Raw genomic sequence first — 19,046 nt, 5'->3', positions numbered from 1 at the left:
TTTTACAATTTTAATTAACATAAAAGTTTACTAAAAAAAAACACAAAACAAAGGCTCTCACCAGACCCAGTGACAGCTCCAAAAAGAGCCCCCATCAACATTCTGGCCACAGGGAACTGGGATGGTAGTCCAAACAGGAACCTGTGAGCAACACTGGGAAGGATGAGCTCACTGATCTTCTCCAAAGCTGAAGGAAACCACAAAAACACATTCAAACATATTTTAATGATACAGGTAATGAAGTTAATAATAAGTTAGATATATTATTTGATTACTAGCCAAACTCTAACACTAACCTAAGCAACATTATAGAAGTCATTCATTATTGAAGTGTTGATATTAATCCAACCTGATTGTGCCATTACTACTAATCAGCAGAGGTACACACATAAACTAGAGTGTGTCTTTGTATGGCTTTTCAGTTTTCATCAATTAAGGAAGTCAGAAATAAGCAAATAACTCCATGCTGATTGTTTTTGATAACATTTTTTGCATGTTTGTGAGGTAATGCAATGTCACCCTTAATTATTGGTTTTCTGAATATGAAGGTTTGACAAAATAAAAAGCCAAATTAATTAGCAATATAATATCCTTTAATTCTATAACAGCAAATACAGTAATAGTACTTGTATTAAATTATAATTGTAGCTGAAAATAAAATAGTTTACTAATTGTCCAACTCCCACCTGAATTTCGAGTTTGAATTAGTAGCCCAAAACAAAAGTAGCTAAAGTAAGTTAGCTAACTAACATAAAATAAAGCTTTTAAAGAACACTAAAGCAAACTACATACAAACATTTTAGCTAGATAAACCTTTAGGTTGTCAAAAGTAAAAGTAAAAGGAGCATGGTGCTAGTTATCATTAACTGGTTAACCAATTTAGCTAACCTACTATTTTGGTCTGCTAAGCTAATGTTGTCTAGGTTACCTAGCGTTAGCTAGTTAGCTTAGCTAACCTAGTTGTGCTAACCTAGCTAACAGCATTTACCCTTAAAATGTATATTAGCTGAACACTCAAACACTCATTAAACCTATACCTAAGGATTTATTTAACAACAATAATTCTTAATATAATATCAGTGGCTGATAAGGTTGATTTCAAATTAGGCAGCCTAAGAAGTGCACAACAATAAAAGCGTTCTAAAGAAATGCGTGTTATATAAGTATAATTCTAGAAGTTATATATATATTATTTTATAATATAATCTAGCTGCAGTTTTCAAAAACATATATAAATCATAAACATAATTTGTGAAAAATCATTAGAAAAAATAGGCTTGATGTAATGTCAATGTTTTTAAAATATCCAAAATAAAATGTGACTTAGTAGTTAAATTTTGATAAGTTTTTCAAGATGCAGCTTCTTCACTGAACCCCCAATGTGACATCATGTGGCAACAAGATATATAAATTGTCGGAACGACTTAGTAAGGTTATTGTGTATATACTTATTGTTTATGTGTGAGTTTAAAATATCACAATTGACATGCGATATATCGATATGATTCAAAACATCTGTACATATCTAAAATCGAGCCTGGACTGGACTGGCCTGTAATCAACCGGTATTGGTCTGTGGACATTCCTTTTTTTGTATAACTTACATTTGTTTTCTATTTTTCTTTTTCAGTTTTCTTTTTTTTTTAACACATCTTAAATATGTGTATTTGTAGAGGTAAGTTATGTATTTAAAAAAATAAACTGTGGGGCCTAATAAAAACACCAAGCAAAAGCATAAAATATTGTGCTATATCAAATACACAACAATAAAAAAAAAAATTAATTAAGTGAGCCTAATACTACTGCAAATGTGACAAAACCTAACCGCAGAAAACCAGAGAGTAATGCTATAAGTCTTAACTATAAGGGGATGGAGACCTATGATCTTATAACCTGAAACAAACCTACTAATATAATGGTCACACCACTATTTTACCTAGCTAAATAGCTAACCTACTTGAATGGGGTAGCTTTATTCGGTTCGTCCTCTGCTCCTCCATTTCTGAGTTTCTGTTGAGCTGAGAAAAATCAGTTGCAGTTCAAATGTAAATCACTTATAACTGATATTTTACTGACCCTCTAAAAGAGTGTTGTCTGTGCTTGTAATTTTAAATACAAATAAGAGTAGCTAAACTGGCTTTAGAGAGAGAAACTGTTTTTTTCATACATGAGTCTGAGTGTTGCCTTTTTACCATAAATCCACTGATGGAAGTGATGTTTTACAGGTAGAAGACACTGAGATTGAGAACAATGAGTCCTAGAAGAGCATTTATACCATCACTGGGAATGTTCAGAAAAAGGTAAGTAAGACTAAGTGGAGTGGAATTATTGATGTAAAGTAATTTCTAGCTTAGATGGGTCAGTTGGTCAGTTCAATTTTCTGAAACTGAACATTTATTAAATGGCATTACACCCCCTTTTACATTTCTAGCTTTTCACTTATGCCCCTCACAATCAATTTTCCATTTTTGCATCTTGTCACAAAATTAATGGTATAATTTAATGTACTTTTTCTTTACAAGATGCAAAAATTTAAAAATCTGAATATTGAGTAAAGATTTTTTTCATTTTTTTTTCTGAAATTCAGATTGGGAGGGGCAGAAATAAAAACAAAACAAACAAACAAAGTTATGAAAACCCATTTCGTCTTCACTACACTAAATGGGAAAAATTAAATAATAAAGTTTTACACACAACTTTCTATATACGACTTTACCCTTAAAGTTTAGACAAATTAACTGAAAAATGTTACAATGACTTTAGATAGCTCACTATATCTCAACGCATTTCTTAATTCATACAGATTGAGATCCATGAAGAAAGCTTTCAAACCTGTTGGCAAGCAACTGTCATGGCTGCTGAGGAGTTCAGCCATGCAGCAGGCCAAGCGCAGTCTAGCAGGCTTTTTTGCTGGCCTATTTCTCTCTTTCCTGTATGGCATGACGGCGCTGTATGTGCAGAACTACAACCTGCGGTTCTGCTTCATCTCCACCACCATCATGGCCCTTTCTACAGCAGTTGGAATGGGCCTCTCTAGCCGAGTACGGGCCAACGTTACACTGATGATGCCCATGCTGTGCACTAGTAAGACTTCTTATACAAATGTGTACCTACAACTAAAGACTTGTAGAGTGGCTAAACCTTACTTAATTAAACTATTTCAGTTAAATAATTTAATGGAGTCAAGATAAAACTTTGATCAAAAAAGGTTAAATCATTTTAAACTTCCTAAAGGACTGTATTTTTACACCTTTAGTATGAGTAAATCAATAAAAGAGGGCTGTTGCATTATGTTCTTCTTTTTTCCTATGTTTTTGTAAAATAATATACTGACCCGCAAGTGAAGGGTTGTGAGTAACAGCAATGCAGTCCAAAAGAGGCTTAACCAATAGAACATACAAAAAAATATATAATAATATATACTGGCATGACATGGCAAAAGTCATGGGATAGCAGTATGTAACTTGATCATGAAGTATAATTTCAAGGAATGACCTAGCAATGCTCACACCTGTATAAATTGTGTTGTCTTGAGAAAGATGAAAGTCACTGAAATCTTTTTTCTTTATTTTTTTGTTCCCCTCATTTGTGAAGAGGAGGGTAAAAGGTTCCTGTTGTTCCTCATCCTCACCCTAGTGATGCAGGGGCCCTTAAGAAACACAGTGGAGAACTTTGAGAGAGCAGCAGGCAGTGTGACGTGTGGAGCAGAGTTAGCCATGAACCAAACTCGACTACTAATGCAGCGAGCTGCTACTCCTCTACTACGTACGGCTCTTTCTGCAGCTGCACACACACACACACACACACAGGGCTCACACAACGGATTTCCAACAAATAAAATATCAGCCTCATTTTAACCATTTCTCCCTTTTGGGTGAAATTAGTTATTCTTTTCTTTTATGTGGACAACTTTCTGCATTATAAAACTAAATTATGCTTCATTCAGAATTATATTTCCTTATGCATTAATGTACTTCAAATAACTTAGTGTAGTAAAGGAAATAACTGATTTATCCCAGAAGGATGAAGTAGCTAATATATGGTTATTTGCTGAAAGGGCTCAATTGTTATTTAAGCAATAATACACTCAAGGTTCATGCTATAATGTGTACTACTGGCACTACTGGCACACGTATTATTGCTTAAATAATAATTGAGCCCTTCCAGATACTAACCATATATTAGGTCTGCGACCTTGCGACTTCGTGCCTACAACTGAAGCACAGCAGTGTCAATATTACCTGTTATAGCACGAACCTTGAGTGTATTATTGTTATTATAACACAGTTCCATTATCACAAATCTCCTCTATTGTGTCTACATAGTTCTCAGTCATTTTTGTGTCACTCAGTTCAGAAATTAATGACAGCATGTTTATGTGTTTCTGGATGTGTAGCTGTGCTGAGTAAGATAAAGGAGGTCAGCAGGAATGCCTACTCACTGGCTGGCAGAGTTCAGAACCTAATCACAGCACTCACAGAGTCTGTGCGCCACGTCTGTAAGTCAGTCTTTATGTCTCAAAGAAATAGATGACATTGTAACATGCAAAAAAGTAAAAAAATAAAAATAACCTATGGGCTTAATGGACAAAATCATGTCAATTCAATTGTAATTGTATTTATAATGGCGTATTTTATTAAGGTCCTGATAATATGTTTGGAAAAGCATTTTATAATGTAATAGGATTAGAAGGATTATTAAATATCGCTATTTTCACCATGGAATGAACGTGGAATGAGAAATAGATAAATTTCATTAGATTTATTTCTGCTGAGTGCTTAAATGTAAAAAAAAAACATTCTCCTATTAACTTTTGTTTTCTTTCTCTGACCCTTTGCAGCTCGTTCTCTGAGGAATGTGCTGCATTTCCTGGCGAGCATTGGTGATGTGTGTAACGATAAGATGGGCACACCGTATATGAAGTGTAATGCAGTGTTTAACGAGGGCCGTGGCAACTGCATGGAGATGCTCTCTGTCTTTGACTTCCTGTGCCACATCGTAGATGGCTTCAGGCCTCTCTGTGGGCTCATGCGCGGTCAGTCTCTCCTCAGATTTGTTATTATAATCTCTGCAGTCCTGTAATTTGCATCTTCACAGGAAATCTCTGGTCACAGCCTTCCAGCATCTTACTGTAACGGAGCTTGTTTTTTTCTTTGAACTCAGGTTGTTTTTTGTTTGTAAAACTGTAAAATGTTCAATGATCGGATTACTGTGTGTTTGTGCACACAGTGTAATATTTTTTACTCACTGCATGGTTTAGAAGATGATAGCTGAACACTCTAAACTCTTCTAGGCTTATACATTTAATAATGTTGAGATTTGTTCTTTAGCAACTACTAAGACCTCACTGCTGTGCAATTTATGCAGCAGAGGGGTGTAGACTTAACGGAAAATAATTAATATAAGGTAACCACTGATTGGGCTGCCTGTTCATTTTTTGTTTCTTCTGAAATTAAGGCTATTATGAAGGAGTTTATCCTGCTTTTATTGGACTGACCATGTCTCTACCACCCAGGAAAGGCTTTATTCTACATTTTAAAGCATTGCTGCGAAGATTTGATTACAATCAGTGATAAACAACATTACTGAAGCCAGAATTTCAGATGATCCCCCACTCAACTCATCCTCAACTCAACAACTCATCCCAAAAGTCCTGATTATAGCATCAGTGATTTCCCTGTTTTACAGGGCCTAGACAAGTTGTGTGTGCATTTGAACATCTGTATAAGCAATGGGTGCAACTTGAAATAGGGCTGTTCTGTCTTAAAACTAGTCTATTATTTACTGTGAAGGCTTAGGTGTATTTATTGTATAATTGTTTTAGTTTGCAGTTTATATGCATGCACAAAATATTCTGCAATATTATTTGCTGCATTATATTATTTTTTGCTATATTATTTATTTTGCCACATTATGATTATGCTGTTATACTATTATACTATATTCCTGGTGTCTCTGCTATCTTGGCAATAGAAAACACAGATGCACCACTGACTGTAAAAAGCCTAGAGAACAGACAGACCTTCACTGTTCATTGCTACGTTTATGGCAAAGCAAGGTGTACTTTTCCCATCGTTGTGATGGCAAAGACACACTGACATGCCCTAAATAAATAAGAGCAGAGCACTGATGAAGGCTCACATAGATCACTAAAAAAGGGCCCTTAATCTGTCACTGCTTGGACAGCTGGAATAAGACCAGCTACGGTGCCACTACACTACACTAGACTACACACACACACAAACACACACACACATTGCCACTACCATTGTTGTCTTTTCTGTGCTCCACCCAGGGTTAAGGGTTAAGGTTAATGCTTTCCATACATCAGAGTTTCATAGCTGAAGTAAACTACATGGTTGTCTGAATGCTGAGGCCACACAATGCTTTCCTCATCCCTTCAAATACCAATTGAAATTCCATGACTCACCCACTTCCCGCTTTCTCTGTGTTTTTTTTTTCCAAATGAATTATTGTTTTATATCCGTCGCTGTTCTAGGGAAGCCTGAGCGGCACAAGTACCTCTGAATCCAAACATGACCTCAGACTGAGCACACAGCTCAGGACAAACATTTACAGAGACAGTGCATTGTACAAGTCTGCTTGTGTGATTTAGAGGGTGCTTAGACACTACCACATTTTGGAAGACATTTGGCAACAAAGCAAGGGAACTTTCCAGCCTGCTGTCATTATTAAAGCTACATTCCATTAGATTTCTTCTTTTAAACAAACAAATGTGAGAACAAACAAAAGATTATAATAAATGAGACCATTGGGTTTTACTACTATCCCTTCAAAGACATATATATTCATTCTAAAAACAGAATAGTCTGGTAGGTTTCCCCAGGAGTTTTTCTGGCCACAACAGCTTTTGCTGATTATCTGAGCAACTATGCTGCTAATGGCACTGATACAAGAGCTACTGTGAACATGGACATATCAGAGCGGCAAACAGTGTTCATCTGCTCATTTACACATTATTAAATAAAAAAAAACTAAGGAAGAATTAGAAATGAAGAGAGCTGACAAGCTAAAAAAATAGTACAACAGAGTCAATGCTAAGATCACCATATCATCATATCACGATCACAATCATCATATCACGATGCAAGTTTTAAAAAGGATTTTTGGTATTCTCAGTACACCAAAAAGATCTCTTAATCCCAAACATGTACAAACAGTCATTATAAATAAAAAAAATGCCAATAATATAGTCAGCACCACTTCAGAAATGACATTTGACCCTGCACACAACATGTCACTCGAATCTGGTTTAGTTTAATATTAATATGAGTCATCTGCCAATTCTCTGTGTGTGAATGCAAGTTAAATAACTGTACATATTAATTATATTTCTCCCCCACTTTTTCCTCAACAGTTGGTGAGTTCTTCTGTATCCTACCCTCATACATCGCAGACCATCTAAAGGCTAAACTGGCAGCCCGTAAGTGCACAGACCTTTGCATTACAAACTGTCTTGTTCTAGTTTGACTCATAACATCCTCGTTTTAAGACCTAGTTCCCTTTTTTCTGCTCTGTATATGTTGTGTTGTGTTTCCTCTCTAGCAACTATCGCTGCATTTAATCGAATGAAGAAGGAGTTTGAATTCAACATGTCGGCCTCTGTTCATTTCGACTTGGACCTGAACAGGAGTCAGTCATTTCAGGAAATGACTCAGGAGATCATGCAGGAGGTGGCACAGGAGCAGGAGCGCTTCCTGGAGCTAACAGCAGTGCTGGAATATGTGGGCCTGTTCCTGCTGCTGTATATGTACCTGCAGTGAGTCCAGCAATAACAGTCAGCATAAACTTACTACTGCCTTTTAGTGCAAGGTGCAGGCAGATGTGTCCCTGCACTATACTTCCATTAGTGTTTAAACATCACTTCTAATTGGTGCATATTTTAAAATGCTATACTTTTATAATGCACCCATTGCTGGCAATCAAGGATATAATATAAAAACACACAGTTTATTCTATGTATGATGGGTAAAACAGACAGTTAAAATGTATCCATTCTAGAATAATATTTAGAGATGAACATCTCTTCCACTAACTAACCACACACCAGGCAGAGAGGACAGCAACACTATACAGTCCTTGTTACAGTGCTTAAAACAAAGCACTGTTATAGTATGGTATGCTTTCTATTGCTATATTACGCTTTGCACTGCAATACAACTTCTATGATCTGTAACATTGACTTAAGCCTGCCAATCAAAGCAGAGATAATCTTTTTCTGGAGAAACATCAGACAATATAACAGAGTTGCAAAAATGCTGTCTTGTCTAATCTGAGCTTTGACACACCCTTTTTATATATCGAATAACCTCTTTAAATATACAAAAATGTCATTTTCTGGAAGCTTTAGGCTACTCCTGCCTTTGTTCCCCAAAAATGGAACAAAAACCTAAACAGCTCTGCCATGCATCTCTTTGTAATGACATATTCAGTTTCTCAGTGTTCCTAAATTGCTGATTGAAATGGCCCACTGTATCCTCAGATAAGCTTACTCTGATTGACTATGATGTAATGTATCTTGATGATAATATCATATTGTTAATTTGCACACACTAATGTAAGATTTAATGAATCTGCTGATGCTGTGTTTTTGTACTGTCCACTTCTGAGCAGGGCGGTTCTGTACAAAAACAGTTACCTTCACAAAGATGATTTTGACAACTTCTACATAACAGAGCAGTTCATAGAGATGGATTGCAAGCTCTCTAGACAAGGAAGACCAGCTGTATTGCCGCTGAGTGAGAGAGAAGCCCTTATCTACATTACACCCTGTGAGTGAGAATGTAATAATTTTAATATGTCTGCAAATAATGACATGATTACATTGATTTTGAAATTATTAAATATTTTGGTCAGAATAAAATATCAGGGCTGTTTTGAAATGTAATTCTCATATTTCTCTTTTTTTATACAAATTTTTGCTACATTTGTTCATTTTTTGAACAGTTCTATACGTGAAACAGCAAATAATTGTAATGATCTTTGATAAGAACAGTTATCTACATTTATATAAACTAATGCATGTTTCAGGGTTTAGATATCACTTAAATCTGACATTTTTTCTTTGTCAAACCCCACAAGGTTCTGTAAGGCTGACTGATCGTGAGTGGGTGGCTATTGGGGCTGGACTTGTATTCCTGCTCAAACACTTGGTAGTGGGCTGTGTGGTAATAGGTCTGGATCTCATGGTGTTCTGGGTGTTTGATATGGTGCATCACCAGGCTCAGGGAGAGATAGTGGCTAGAGGTGAGACGCTTGCAAGCTTTCACTAAACTTCCTTTGTGGGAGAAAACTATTTTTTATGCAGTATTTAGGGCTTGGATAAATTAATATAACTGTTAATTAATGCATTTAAAAAAAAAGTCTTATAGTTTGCTTGCTTTGCTGGCTGTTTTTGACCTCTGATGCAGAGCTGTGGTGTATTTTTTTCCCAGCTCCTATGATTGTTGATGTGGAGGTGAACGGATCTGGCTATGCTTCTGACATCTTCAAGGACATAGTGACATCTTTTGATATCCTGCAGAGAGGAAACATCACAATCCTCAGCAAGAAGTGTCTGATGGAGCCTCTAGAGCCCGACTACATGAGATACCTTTTCATAGGTACTGATGCATACAAATGATACAAGCTGCTACATGCTCATTGGTGAACAGAATTTAAAGGTGTCTGAGGACATCTAGTGGTCAAGAACAGTGAATCATAGCAGAAGCAAAAGTGTATTAACATTAGAAAGATATTAAATGAAGCAGAATAAGAATGTTTGCTGTCTAGAAGCTGCTTTTGTGGGAGTGAGGCCATACTGACTTTTTTTATTTTAAAATAATCAATCACTTATGGATTACAGCTGCTTAAGGTGCGATTTATTCAGTACACACTTTTGTAAAGCTACCAAATGCGCACAGGAGACCTAACAGGCTGCAGCAGGTTCAGCTGTTGCCCTTTGTGTGATTTTATGAATTGCAGTGAAAAATAAATCTGTTACTAGATAAAAAAAAAAGTCCTTTTGATAACTAACCAGAACATAAAACCATTCTTCTAATGTCTGTTACTGACAGTTTTTTTGTTGTTTTACATTGTGCAATAACATAGCAGTAAAGTTCAGCTTTATAGCACAGCCGGTTAACAATTTGATGTCTAGTAGGCAGTTTACAGCTGAATTATTATGGCTGACTTCTGTTCTTGCCCTCACTCACAGGATTTCTTTATGGCCTTGCCTTTTTCCTGGTGCTTGTTGGAAGCTATGCTAAGCGACTTCAGCGATTTGTGTGTGCACATTACCACCCTCAACAGGAAAAGGTAAGACACAGTATGACAGTCAAGCAGATGATTTTGGGGAAAAAAACATTGGAATTTTTTTTTTTGATAAATCATATCTACATTCTAACCCTATAAAAGATCAAAAAATAGATTTCCAAACTTTCCACAACTGAATATTTAAAGTGCCAGTCAATATTATTTTGTTTCTAAACGTGGAGAAGGGATACAAGGAGCGACCATTCCTGCTAAGCCTAATATATTCATTCTAAAAACTGGGGTGTCAGGTCCCTTTTCACGGGAGTTCTTCTGGCCTTGTCAGGCCACGTCTTTACGTACTTACGTCACATGTACAGCCTCCAAAAGAGGATCTGGCTCAATTTTACTGAATGTGAGCAACTGGTGGAGCAATGGAGACTTCAGAAGGCGAAACTCAGAGCTTCATAGCTCATTCACTGATAGAAAAACAAAGAAACGAAGGAATAAAGTTTCTGACTGAGCGCACTCACTCTCTCTGACTGAACATAACCTGGAATCAGATTCATCCGCTGGGAAAGGAGACCGCATCACACCCGCCCAGTTTAAAATGTTTCTTCCACATGCTCTGTACAATTACCCTATCTCACCAGAAATCCCAAAACTTACAGACATCAACTTTAAGTGTGTATTCAATCAAGATCAATTGCTCCAGAGAAAGCAGTTCTACTCTTCCATCCACTGCTGTACGACCCTATATACTGTATCCTTTAAGAGGCTGTGATCCTTTGTAGGTATTATACTACATACTACACTACCAATTAAATGCATCCCAAAATTCAGTACTAGAAAGTGGATTTAAGATTCATATTTTATGACCTAGGCCAACACCTAGCATTGGGCTTGTGGACTTCATGTGCAGTTCTTTACTATTGATAGTGCACTTTTCAGTCCACACACCTCTTTCACTTTCAGTGATAGCTCTCTATATCTCAGCTCGTCCAGACATATATGTGTAAAATATGTCCAGCATTGCTGTCTCAAAGCTTGAAGCACAATTCCAGACTGTAGAAGGAGCCCAAGAGCAAGACATTCCAGTTTTCACATAGAGTTTCTTTTAAAATTGCCAAATTCACTAAATACAATGGTTATCAGGAAATGTTTAGACATTTAGGGCAAGCAGAGGTTTGTGAAATATTAGACTGTAGCCTAAAGGGCATCTAAGGCCAGTTTTAGCATTATACTGAATGAAACAGGATCTCATTTGTAGTATGTACCTGTATCCGCTTTCACTGAAACAAGAGGAAGACAAATGGAATTGGAACTATTTAAAGAATGCTAAACATAGTAGAGATTCCTTTCTGTACACCTCTCCATGGATGACTTCATAGATAGACATGACAGGAACACTCTGACTCTGAGGATAAAGTGAAGAATGTTGTTTTTATTTTTTAAATTAAAGATGTTTTAACTGTTTGATACATAAATGAATATTGTAAACTATGGTGGTTTGTTATGTATATATGAGTCTGAGTCATGATCAAGAGCGGGAGTGGCCAAGACAACACCATATAAAGATAAAACTAAAGAAAATAGAAAAATATATATATTAATTGGAAATGGATTGCATTATATTTTTGCTATATATTAATAAATAATTGTACACTTTATATAGTTAGCACAAAAATAACATTAAATAATATATAATCTTAAATGTTGTTAATTATTTTTTATTATATTATTATTGCCTTGTGTGAATTGAGTGAAATAAAATTAAATTAATCAAAACAATTCCAAATGTGGTTGACACCGGACTAAATAGCAGGATAGTGAGACTGTGATCGAAATGTAAAATTGCACTTATTTGAACTTAATTAGACTTGGACTTATTGGACAATATCCTGTTGTAAGTGCCATTGTCTATTCAACTTTAGCTTTTTACCAGATGGTTCAATATTTTCATCAAGGATTGGAGATACCAGATTTCTAGACCGTTTCATTTCATGAAGGCAATGACCCTAACCCATTTCAAACATGCAATTTTTTTTTAGAAGCAAAACTGACTGACCAAATCTAAAACTTATCAACCTCAATGAACATTTTTCTACATAAGAAACAACTGAGGGAAAACACCCTCATAGGAGCATATCATAGAAAGCTATGAAAGTATACTTAACTTTGTCACTTTTTTCTATACTTCATTTTTCATACTCAACAAATAGTTAGTATTAATAAGTGCAACCTTTTGACACTTTTTTTGACATTTTATTTAATTTTTATTTTTTTAACCTATGGGTTGGGACCCACTTCCATGGTAAAAAGGAATGACTAAGACCATTCTAAAGTGAACAGAGGATATTAAACATGATGGTAGCTGGCCAGGCCTGATAACAGTGTTATCACATTAACTGTGTTCACTATAGTGTGTTCAGCATTATTTAGCTTTCATGGGACATTCATGGTACACTATACTAGTTCCTGTTCCATGACATCATGTAGGTGGTTTCCCCTATTCTTAATTATTTTAATATTGTTCTTCTACATATTTGTGATTGCAGTAGAGTAAAACACATCTTTTTAAAATCTTGATGTGATGCAGTTAAGCATTGGTCTGCATTTTTTCTTGAAGTTACAGAGTTTCACAAGACATATAATTTCATTGTTGTTACAGAAGAGGATTCTGTGGCTCCGTGACCACATGCTCTCTCAGCGTGGGTCTCTAGGAAAAGCTCTGCTTAGGGCGGTGGCCAGGGGGAAGGCGGACCAAGGACACAGCAGTGTACTGCAAACACTGACGCGGCAGTGAGTCACACCCCCACAGCTTCAAAGGGAATTAGCTAATGATTAGCCAGCCCTGCAGTAAATACTATTCTGATATACCTACTAAAATAATGGATTAATGTTATATGCTATATAAGGACAGCAATGATATTAGTCAATGCTACATATTTTGACAATAGTATAGTCCCCTAATAAGCCCTAATGTACTCACACAAAACAGGAATATTTCATCATTTTTTAACCTAGTCTGTCTGCAAAATCTGTGGCATTAATATAATGTTTTATTGAATGCTTAGGTGTGACTCATCTTCAGTCTTGCTAAGTTCATCCATGTCAGTCCTTCAATGGCTTCCTGTAGCACTAGATTTTAAACACTCACTCTGGCCTTCTAAGCCAACTAATAAACCATTGTCTTGCCTGATGGCAAAAAAAGGCCAAAACTAGATTTGTACCAAGAGCCCATCCAATTTAGGTAGGCCGTGGCTTGACTCATTCTCCCTTAAGATTTCAGGATAGCTGAGTCACAGGCTGTCTTCAAAATGAGACTAATTACCCATGTTCATCAAGACAGAGAGGATGACTTCATCGCAATTTCGTAAAACATACCATTCTAACACTGTGAGTCTGTTTCTCTGGACAGGGCCTAGTTGTAGAATATATTTTCAGTCAATTCAAAATGTTGTGTAGTCCAGGACTAGGCATAATCCCTGTCTGTGAAAATACCTCTATAATGTGTAGACTATTTACTAGTATTAATGTTGCAAGTTTTATACTGTTATCATCTGCCATTTTGAATATCGTTTTATACCTTAGTAGCTCCTCCCTTTCCATTTCGCATTGCGAGATAAAAAGGTTCCTCATAACCACACTAAAAATTAGCCGAGTTTGCATTATGGATATTTAAGTAAACTTTTGCCTTTACTTCATATTTCATACTCAAAACTAGTTAGGATTAATAATTAGAGCACAATTTGGGCACGCCCAATTTGGTATGCTACAAATGTTTCAGACAGACATGAGGTAAAAAACAGAATATGCCTTTAAAATGTTATTCATTAGTTAATATTGACTATACGTAAATTGATAATGATAGTAAAATAAACCTAAGCCTAATGTCAGTGATACCTGTTGTAGGGCTGTGCAAATAAACAAAAACAAAATACACCTGTAATAACACATCATAATGATTACTTTTACTAGCAGTGAATGACTAAGACCTGTCTGAAGTGAAAAGAGGATATTAAACATGATGGTAGATGGCCAGGTTTGATAACAGTGTTATCACATTAGCAGTGTTCACTATAGTGTGTTCAGCAGAGTCACCGTTACCAAATATGCCTGTATGTATGTGTGCACAGTCTGCCGGGTGGAGCCACCATAGCCGGGTTCCTGGGTGTGTTTGATAAGTCCTGCCTGGCCTGTGGGAAAGTCATGAAAGGCAAAGATCATCCAGATGTTTATACCTGCGCCACCCTAAACTGCACAGGTTACACATTCATTCATAGTCATTTCCACTTTTACATTACTCTAAATATCACATTTTATTTCATCATGATATGGACTAAGTACTTCATACTATTGTAAGTAGTAGTATCTTCTGTTTTGCTGGAGTTTAGTGTAACACATTTTTTAGAACACCCTCTAAAGGTGTGATAGTGCAGTAAAAAAGTAAAATATATTAAACTATACAACTCATTGTAACTAAGTTTGACTCTATTTGTGTTCATTTCTATTTATTTTAATTATTCCAGTGTATTACAGGAAAAGTAACTTTCTGCTAAGATATGATTAATTGAACCAATTTTAGTGGTTACATAAGAGTTTAAACAAAGCTATACTAAACAAAGATAGATACTTGGAACTCTGTTTTTTAGGGAGTTTCTGCATGCAGTGCTTCAGGGTAATGGGGAGTATCTGTGCTGTCTGCATGGGCCCCCTCACATTCCAGGAAAACTCAGGAGAACAGGAGCTGTAAGTTCTAAGTTATGTGTATATTAGGAATACTATGCTGATTCTGGGTTGAGCCTGCTTTTGCTCTCAAAAAGGACGTAGACATTTCATGGATTCCACAAGAAGTTGTAAACATTCTTTGGGAGTCTAAGATTCTGAGATTGTGTGATTGCGTCATGCATTTTCAGGTGTGCCTTTTTGTAACATGGGGCATTATCATGCTGGAAGTAGCTCATCTTCTTTGTTACTTCACATAAATTAGGATTAGGACCAGTGAGCCTATGCTCGCTGCAGTCTCAGCCTTCTGTTCATGGCTGGCAGTAGAGGAGCTGGTCTTCTGTTGCTGTAGCTTGTCTGCCATAGGTTTTGATATGATGTGCTGACCTGATTTTTTCTAATAAATAGCTTAGTAAGTGTAGACATACTGAAACAAGGTTTCCTAAAGATGTAATCAGACCACATGAAAAAAATATCTGTGGTTAACATGACTGCAAACACACCCATGCCAGCTGAGGAAGTGCTTTATATTTGCTGAATAATTAGCTTAAACATAAATGTAAAATGGAACCTCTGCTGTGTGTGGCAGCAATGTTGTTCAAGCTGTGCACATGCCTGTGTGTGTTCCAGCGACTCCAGCGATGAGGAGCAAGTGAATTTATGGGAGACAGCATTGACAACTCCACAGCCACACTTCAGTCTGAGCAGCGACCAGAGGAAGCTGATGTGGAGGCGTTGGTCTGTGGCCACAGGAAGGCCTATGGAAGAACACAGCAACAAAGAGGAACAAAGTGGTTCATGCAGAAGTAATTATAAACGCAGCTAGAACAAATATAGCAGTCCCTCACATTACAGCTAATTAATCATTTTGCAGCAGTATCTGCACATGACTGGGTTTAGTTTCTTGCATAACTGAAAAACATATGCATGACAGAAAAGGATATCCACTGAGTTTAAAAATGATGTCATGTTAAAAACATCAGCACTGTGAGCTGAGCCAAGGAAGGGGAACTCTGAGAAACTTAAGCTGGAGTTGGGGGTGGTTCAGCTGACTCCCCCTTTCTGAGTGAGACGAAAGAGGAACTGGGTGGTAGTGAGGTCCAAGTGTTTATCACAAGATGGTGAGAAGAAAGGAGTGGTTTAATGCAGCACACAATAATGGAAACGATGCGGCTGTCTGTGGTCCATCTCACAAACCTTATTTTTTAAAAGCTCCATTAACTGTGCTTCCTTAACTAGACATCTTACTGTAAGTTAACAGAGTGTAAGACACAGATTCACGTTGTGTTAACCTAATATTAAACTTCCAGGCTGCTCACACTACATTACTTACATTTTTAAGCTCATTTTATGACAGGTACTTGCGAACGTCTGTCGTTTAGATACTGATGATCACATGTAAAAAATATGTGCGGTTTCGCAAAAAAAACGTATGTGGGTGAATGTGTGTGTGCGCGTTGTATTGACAGAACCCATCAAAACTTGTCATTTTTAAGATTTTTAAGTTCTTGACAGTGAGTATCTGTTGTTCAGACACATCCCTGCTAAAAAACAACATGGCCAGCTGGCAAGCTGGATGACCAGCTTAAAGGATAACACAAGTGTGAAATGGATATTGCGTGTATTAAGACGTGATAAAAAGTACTTAGCTTTGTTGAATAACCCACCTCCACTCTCCCGCAGCTTTCTGAGGTCCAGTATTTTGAGCACTTTGCCCAAACAGGCTTTTAAAATGAATGATATGGGGCATGCTTTGCACCTGCAGATAAAACTCTTTTTGCACCATTATACAGGCTCAATATACCTCCACACGTCATTGGTAGAAACCAGAGAGCACTGACACTTAAAACAAGGCATTTAGAACTATAAAACTGCACAAGTTTTTGTTTAAAGCCAATGTTTACATCCCATAGTGTAGGTAAATCTCTGGGTGCTGCCGTCTTAAATTTAAGTCACAATAAGGCAACGGTTGAGCATCAACAAATAGGTAGGATAGTTTCATAAGACATAGCAGAGGTGGGCTATTCAACAAGGTTAATGTTTTAATACACCAAAAGTCCATTTCATATCAGACTTCTCCTTTAACTATTGACCAGCATTTGCTTTTTTGCACAGGGAGCCAGTCCTTCCCAGGATACAACACGCAGTCACTAGGGCAATTTAGTATTGCCAGTCACTTGACACATCAATTTTTGGGGGGCAAAGGTAGCTAAGGTACCCGGTCTGCATGGACGGGGATCAATCCCTGTGGTGCCCCTACTGCTCCAATAGGCTGGATTTTCCAGCAGGGAAATGATCACTCGTATATTTGTGTATTAAATGTATGTGAGGTTTCAGAAAGGGTCAGTTAAATGAGATATGTGTTTTGTTGTACTGACAGGACCAGTAAAGACCAGTCCAAAGGACTTCAAAAACATGGTTTGAGAACTATGTGACACACATTCTCCACTCCAGCCAGATCCTTGTCCTTTGTATACCTCTACTCCATCATCCTTATCCAGCAGGAAGAGCTACAAATGTATTTTAATTTATTTATACATTAAACCAATAAATCCTGTGTTCGAGTTGTTCATTTTTATTGCTCATTTCCTGTATGAGGTTCTTATCAGATGTGTCTACATGAAAATGCTGTTGTATCAGACGTGGCCACCAGAATGTAGTCAGGCTGGTTTTTGGTTTTGCTCTTTTCCTCTGCTTTTTTCTGCCCAACTGCTTGAGGAATGTTCAGTGTGGAGCCTACAGCTGCCTCATCCTGCTTTATTAAAACTTCTATTTGCTTAACAGTGAGGTAAGTTTCAGGTTTTGACCTGACACAACTAACATTGCACGTAGTATATTAGATTATAGTTTGTATATATTTAAATCTCTTCACACCTTTTTCGTATGGCAAGGCAAGAAAAAAAACAGTGTAGACTTATGCTGATTTGTATCACTCCTGTCATCGTATCAGCTGCAGTCCTGCGGGCCTGACGTGGAAGTTAGGAGGATACCAAAGTCCTGCAGGCACAGGGCGGTGACAAAACACTACAGCTCAGCTTCAGTCACTGAGTTTACTCAAGATCTGGCGGCTAAAACAGACTAAATGGCCACACCGGTGGTAAGTGCCTGCACTCTTCTATATTAATGTACCTGTAAATGCATGCATGTTCAGGTTGATTTAATGCATTTTGCCTTGTAAAAACCTGCTGTTTATTTTTCCTTTGGAGTCTGAATTTGAATTTTTTTAAGAGAATTTCTCACTCATTTGCACATCTGTACCTATGCTAATTTCAATTCATTAAAACATGAGGCTGTTGTTTATCTGTAATGAACAATTTACACACTGGCAATCAAAACTAGCAACAAGTCAAGTAAGTTGTTTATTAACATAAAATACGTTTAAGTTGTTCTCTCTTGAGAAATATCTCAGCCCTGTCATTTTAGTCTGTGTATCTTTGCTTATTTATATTAATTAAACATTAGGCTATTGTTATGAACTATTTGCACAATAGAACTGTTGCAATAGCAAACTGGTATTAACCACAGATAAATATACTTGCAAGTCTAAAAAAAAACTTATACACGGTATCATGTGAGTCAAATAACTGCACCTAAAATTTCACCTCAGGGCAGGTTTTCACCACAATGTCCACACCGTGGTGAAAATTGTTTTCTTTTGGCCTGGCCACCGCCCAGAAAGCAAATAGTAGTGCTGTGTGCTCAGAGCTGGTAGCGTTACCACTTCCTGAGCTGCTTCATTGTCCATGCTTGGTTACCTGCCTACAGGTAAGCTAGATAGCAGAATTGAGCTCTTAGCCTAAAGGGAATCTAGCATATGTAGACTACTGTAGCATAATTATCATGCCTGGTGACAACAAATCCTGTCCTACCAACAGGAGTAAAAAAAACTCAGCTTTGAATTTTGGGAAATAGCCGACAAGCCTGCCAGTGGAATCAGTGCTCAGTGGAATATTTTGCTTGGTTGGAATGAAAACCTGCAGCCACACCAGCCCTCTGCAGATAACAAAGATAAAAACAATTGGCAACTCCTAATTTTTATAACATCCCAGCATCTTAGCATAATCTGG

General features: G+C 37.0%; 2 protein-coding genes across 4 annotated transcripts in view; one reads left to right on the top strand and one right to left on the bottom strand.

Annotated features, from left to right (window-relative positions):
• Positions 1-19,046, bottom strand: part of dcst1 (DC-STAMP domain containing 1) — a 38,508-nt gene that overhangs the window by 12,358 nt on the left and 7,104 nt on the right. The window contains exons 1-2 of one of the 2 annotated variants that reach the window (XM_022673579.2): positions 1,958-2,097; positions 62-187 (exon numbers count right to left, since the gene is read on the bottom strand). In XM_022673579.2, the coding sequence (XP_022529300.2) occupies positions 62-187; positions 1,958-2,000 (169 nt within the window). In that variant the 5' untranslated portion in view covers positions 2,001-2,097. Of the gene's footprint in view, positions 1-61; positions 188-1,957; positions 2,098-19,046 lie in introns of those variants that run through there. The other variant, XM_022673580.2, reaches the window with a different exon arrangement.
• dcst2 (DC-STAMP domain containing 2) lies at positions 140-17,536 on the top strand. 2 transcript variants are annotated; one of them, XM_015605901.3, is made up of 17 exons: positions 140-234; positions 2,226-2,300; positions 2,804-3,084; positions 3,595-3,765; positions 4,397-4,498; positions 4,841-5,035; positions 7,379-7,444; positions 7,567-7,780; positions 8,635-8,792; positions 9,103-9,267; positions 9,456-9,623; positions 10,217-10,317; positions 12,923-13,053; positions 14,391-14,518; positions 14,907-15,003; positions 15,610-15,785; positions 17,360-17,536. In XM_015605901.3, exons 2-17 carry the CDS (start codon positions 2,251-2,253, stop codon positions 17,401-17,403), a joined length of 2,247 nt encoding a protein of 748 aa, XP_015461387.3. In that variant the 5' UTR covers positions 140-234; positions 2,226-2,250; the 3' UTR covers positions 17,404-17,536. The 2 variants fall into 2 exon arrangements, with proteins under 2 accessions (XP_015461387.3, XP_022529298.2); XM_022673577.2 differs by lacking the exons at positions 140-234; positions 4,397-4,498 and having other exon boundaries at positions 2,107-2,300.

The sequence above is a fragment of the Astyanax mexicanus genome, chromosome 6 (genome assembly GCF_023375975.1).
Source record: "Astyanax mexicanus isolate ESR-SI-001 chromosome 6, AstMex3_surface, whole genome shotgun sequence".
Lineage (NCBI taxonomy): Eukaryota > Metazoa > Chordata > Actinopteri > Characiformes > Acestrorhamphidae > Astyanax > Astyanax mexicanus.
The sequence above is the reverse complement of the archived record's forward strand: the minus strand, read 5'-3'. Positions and strand labels throughout refer to the sequence as shown.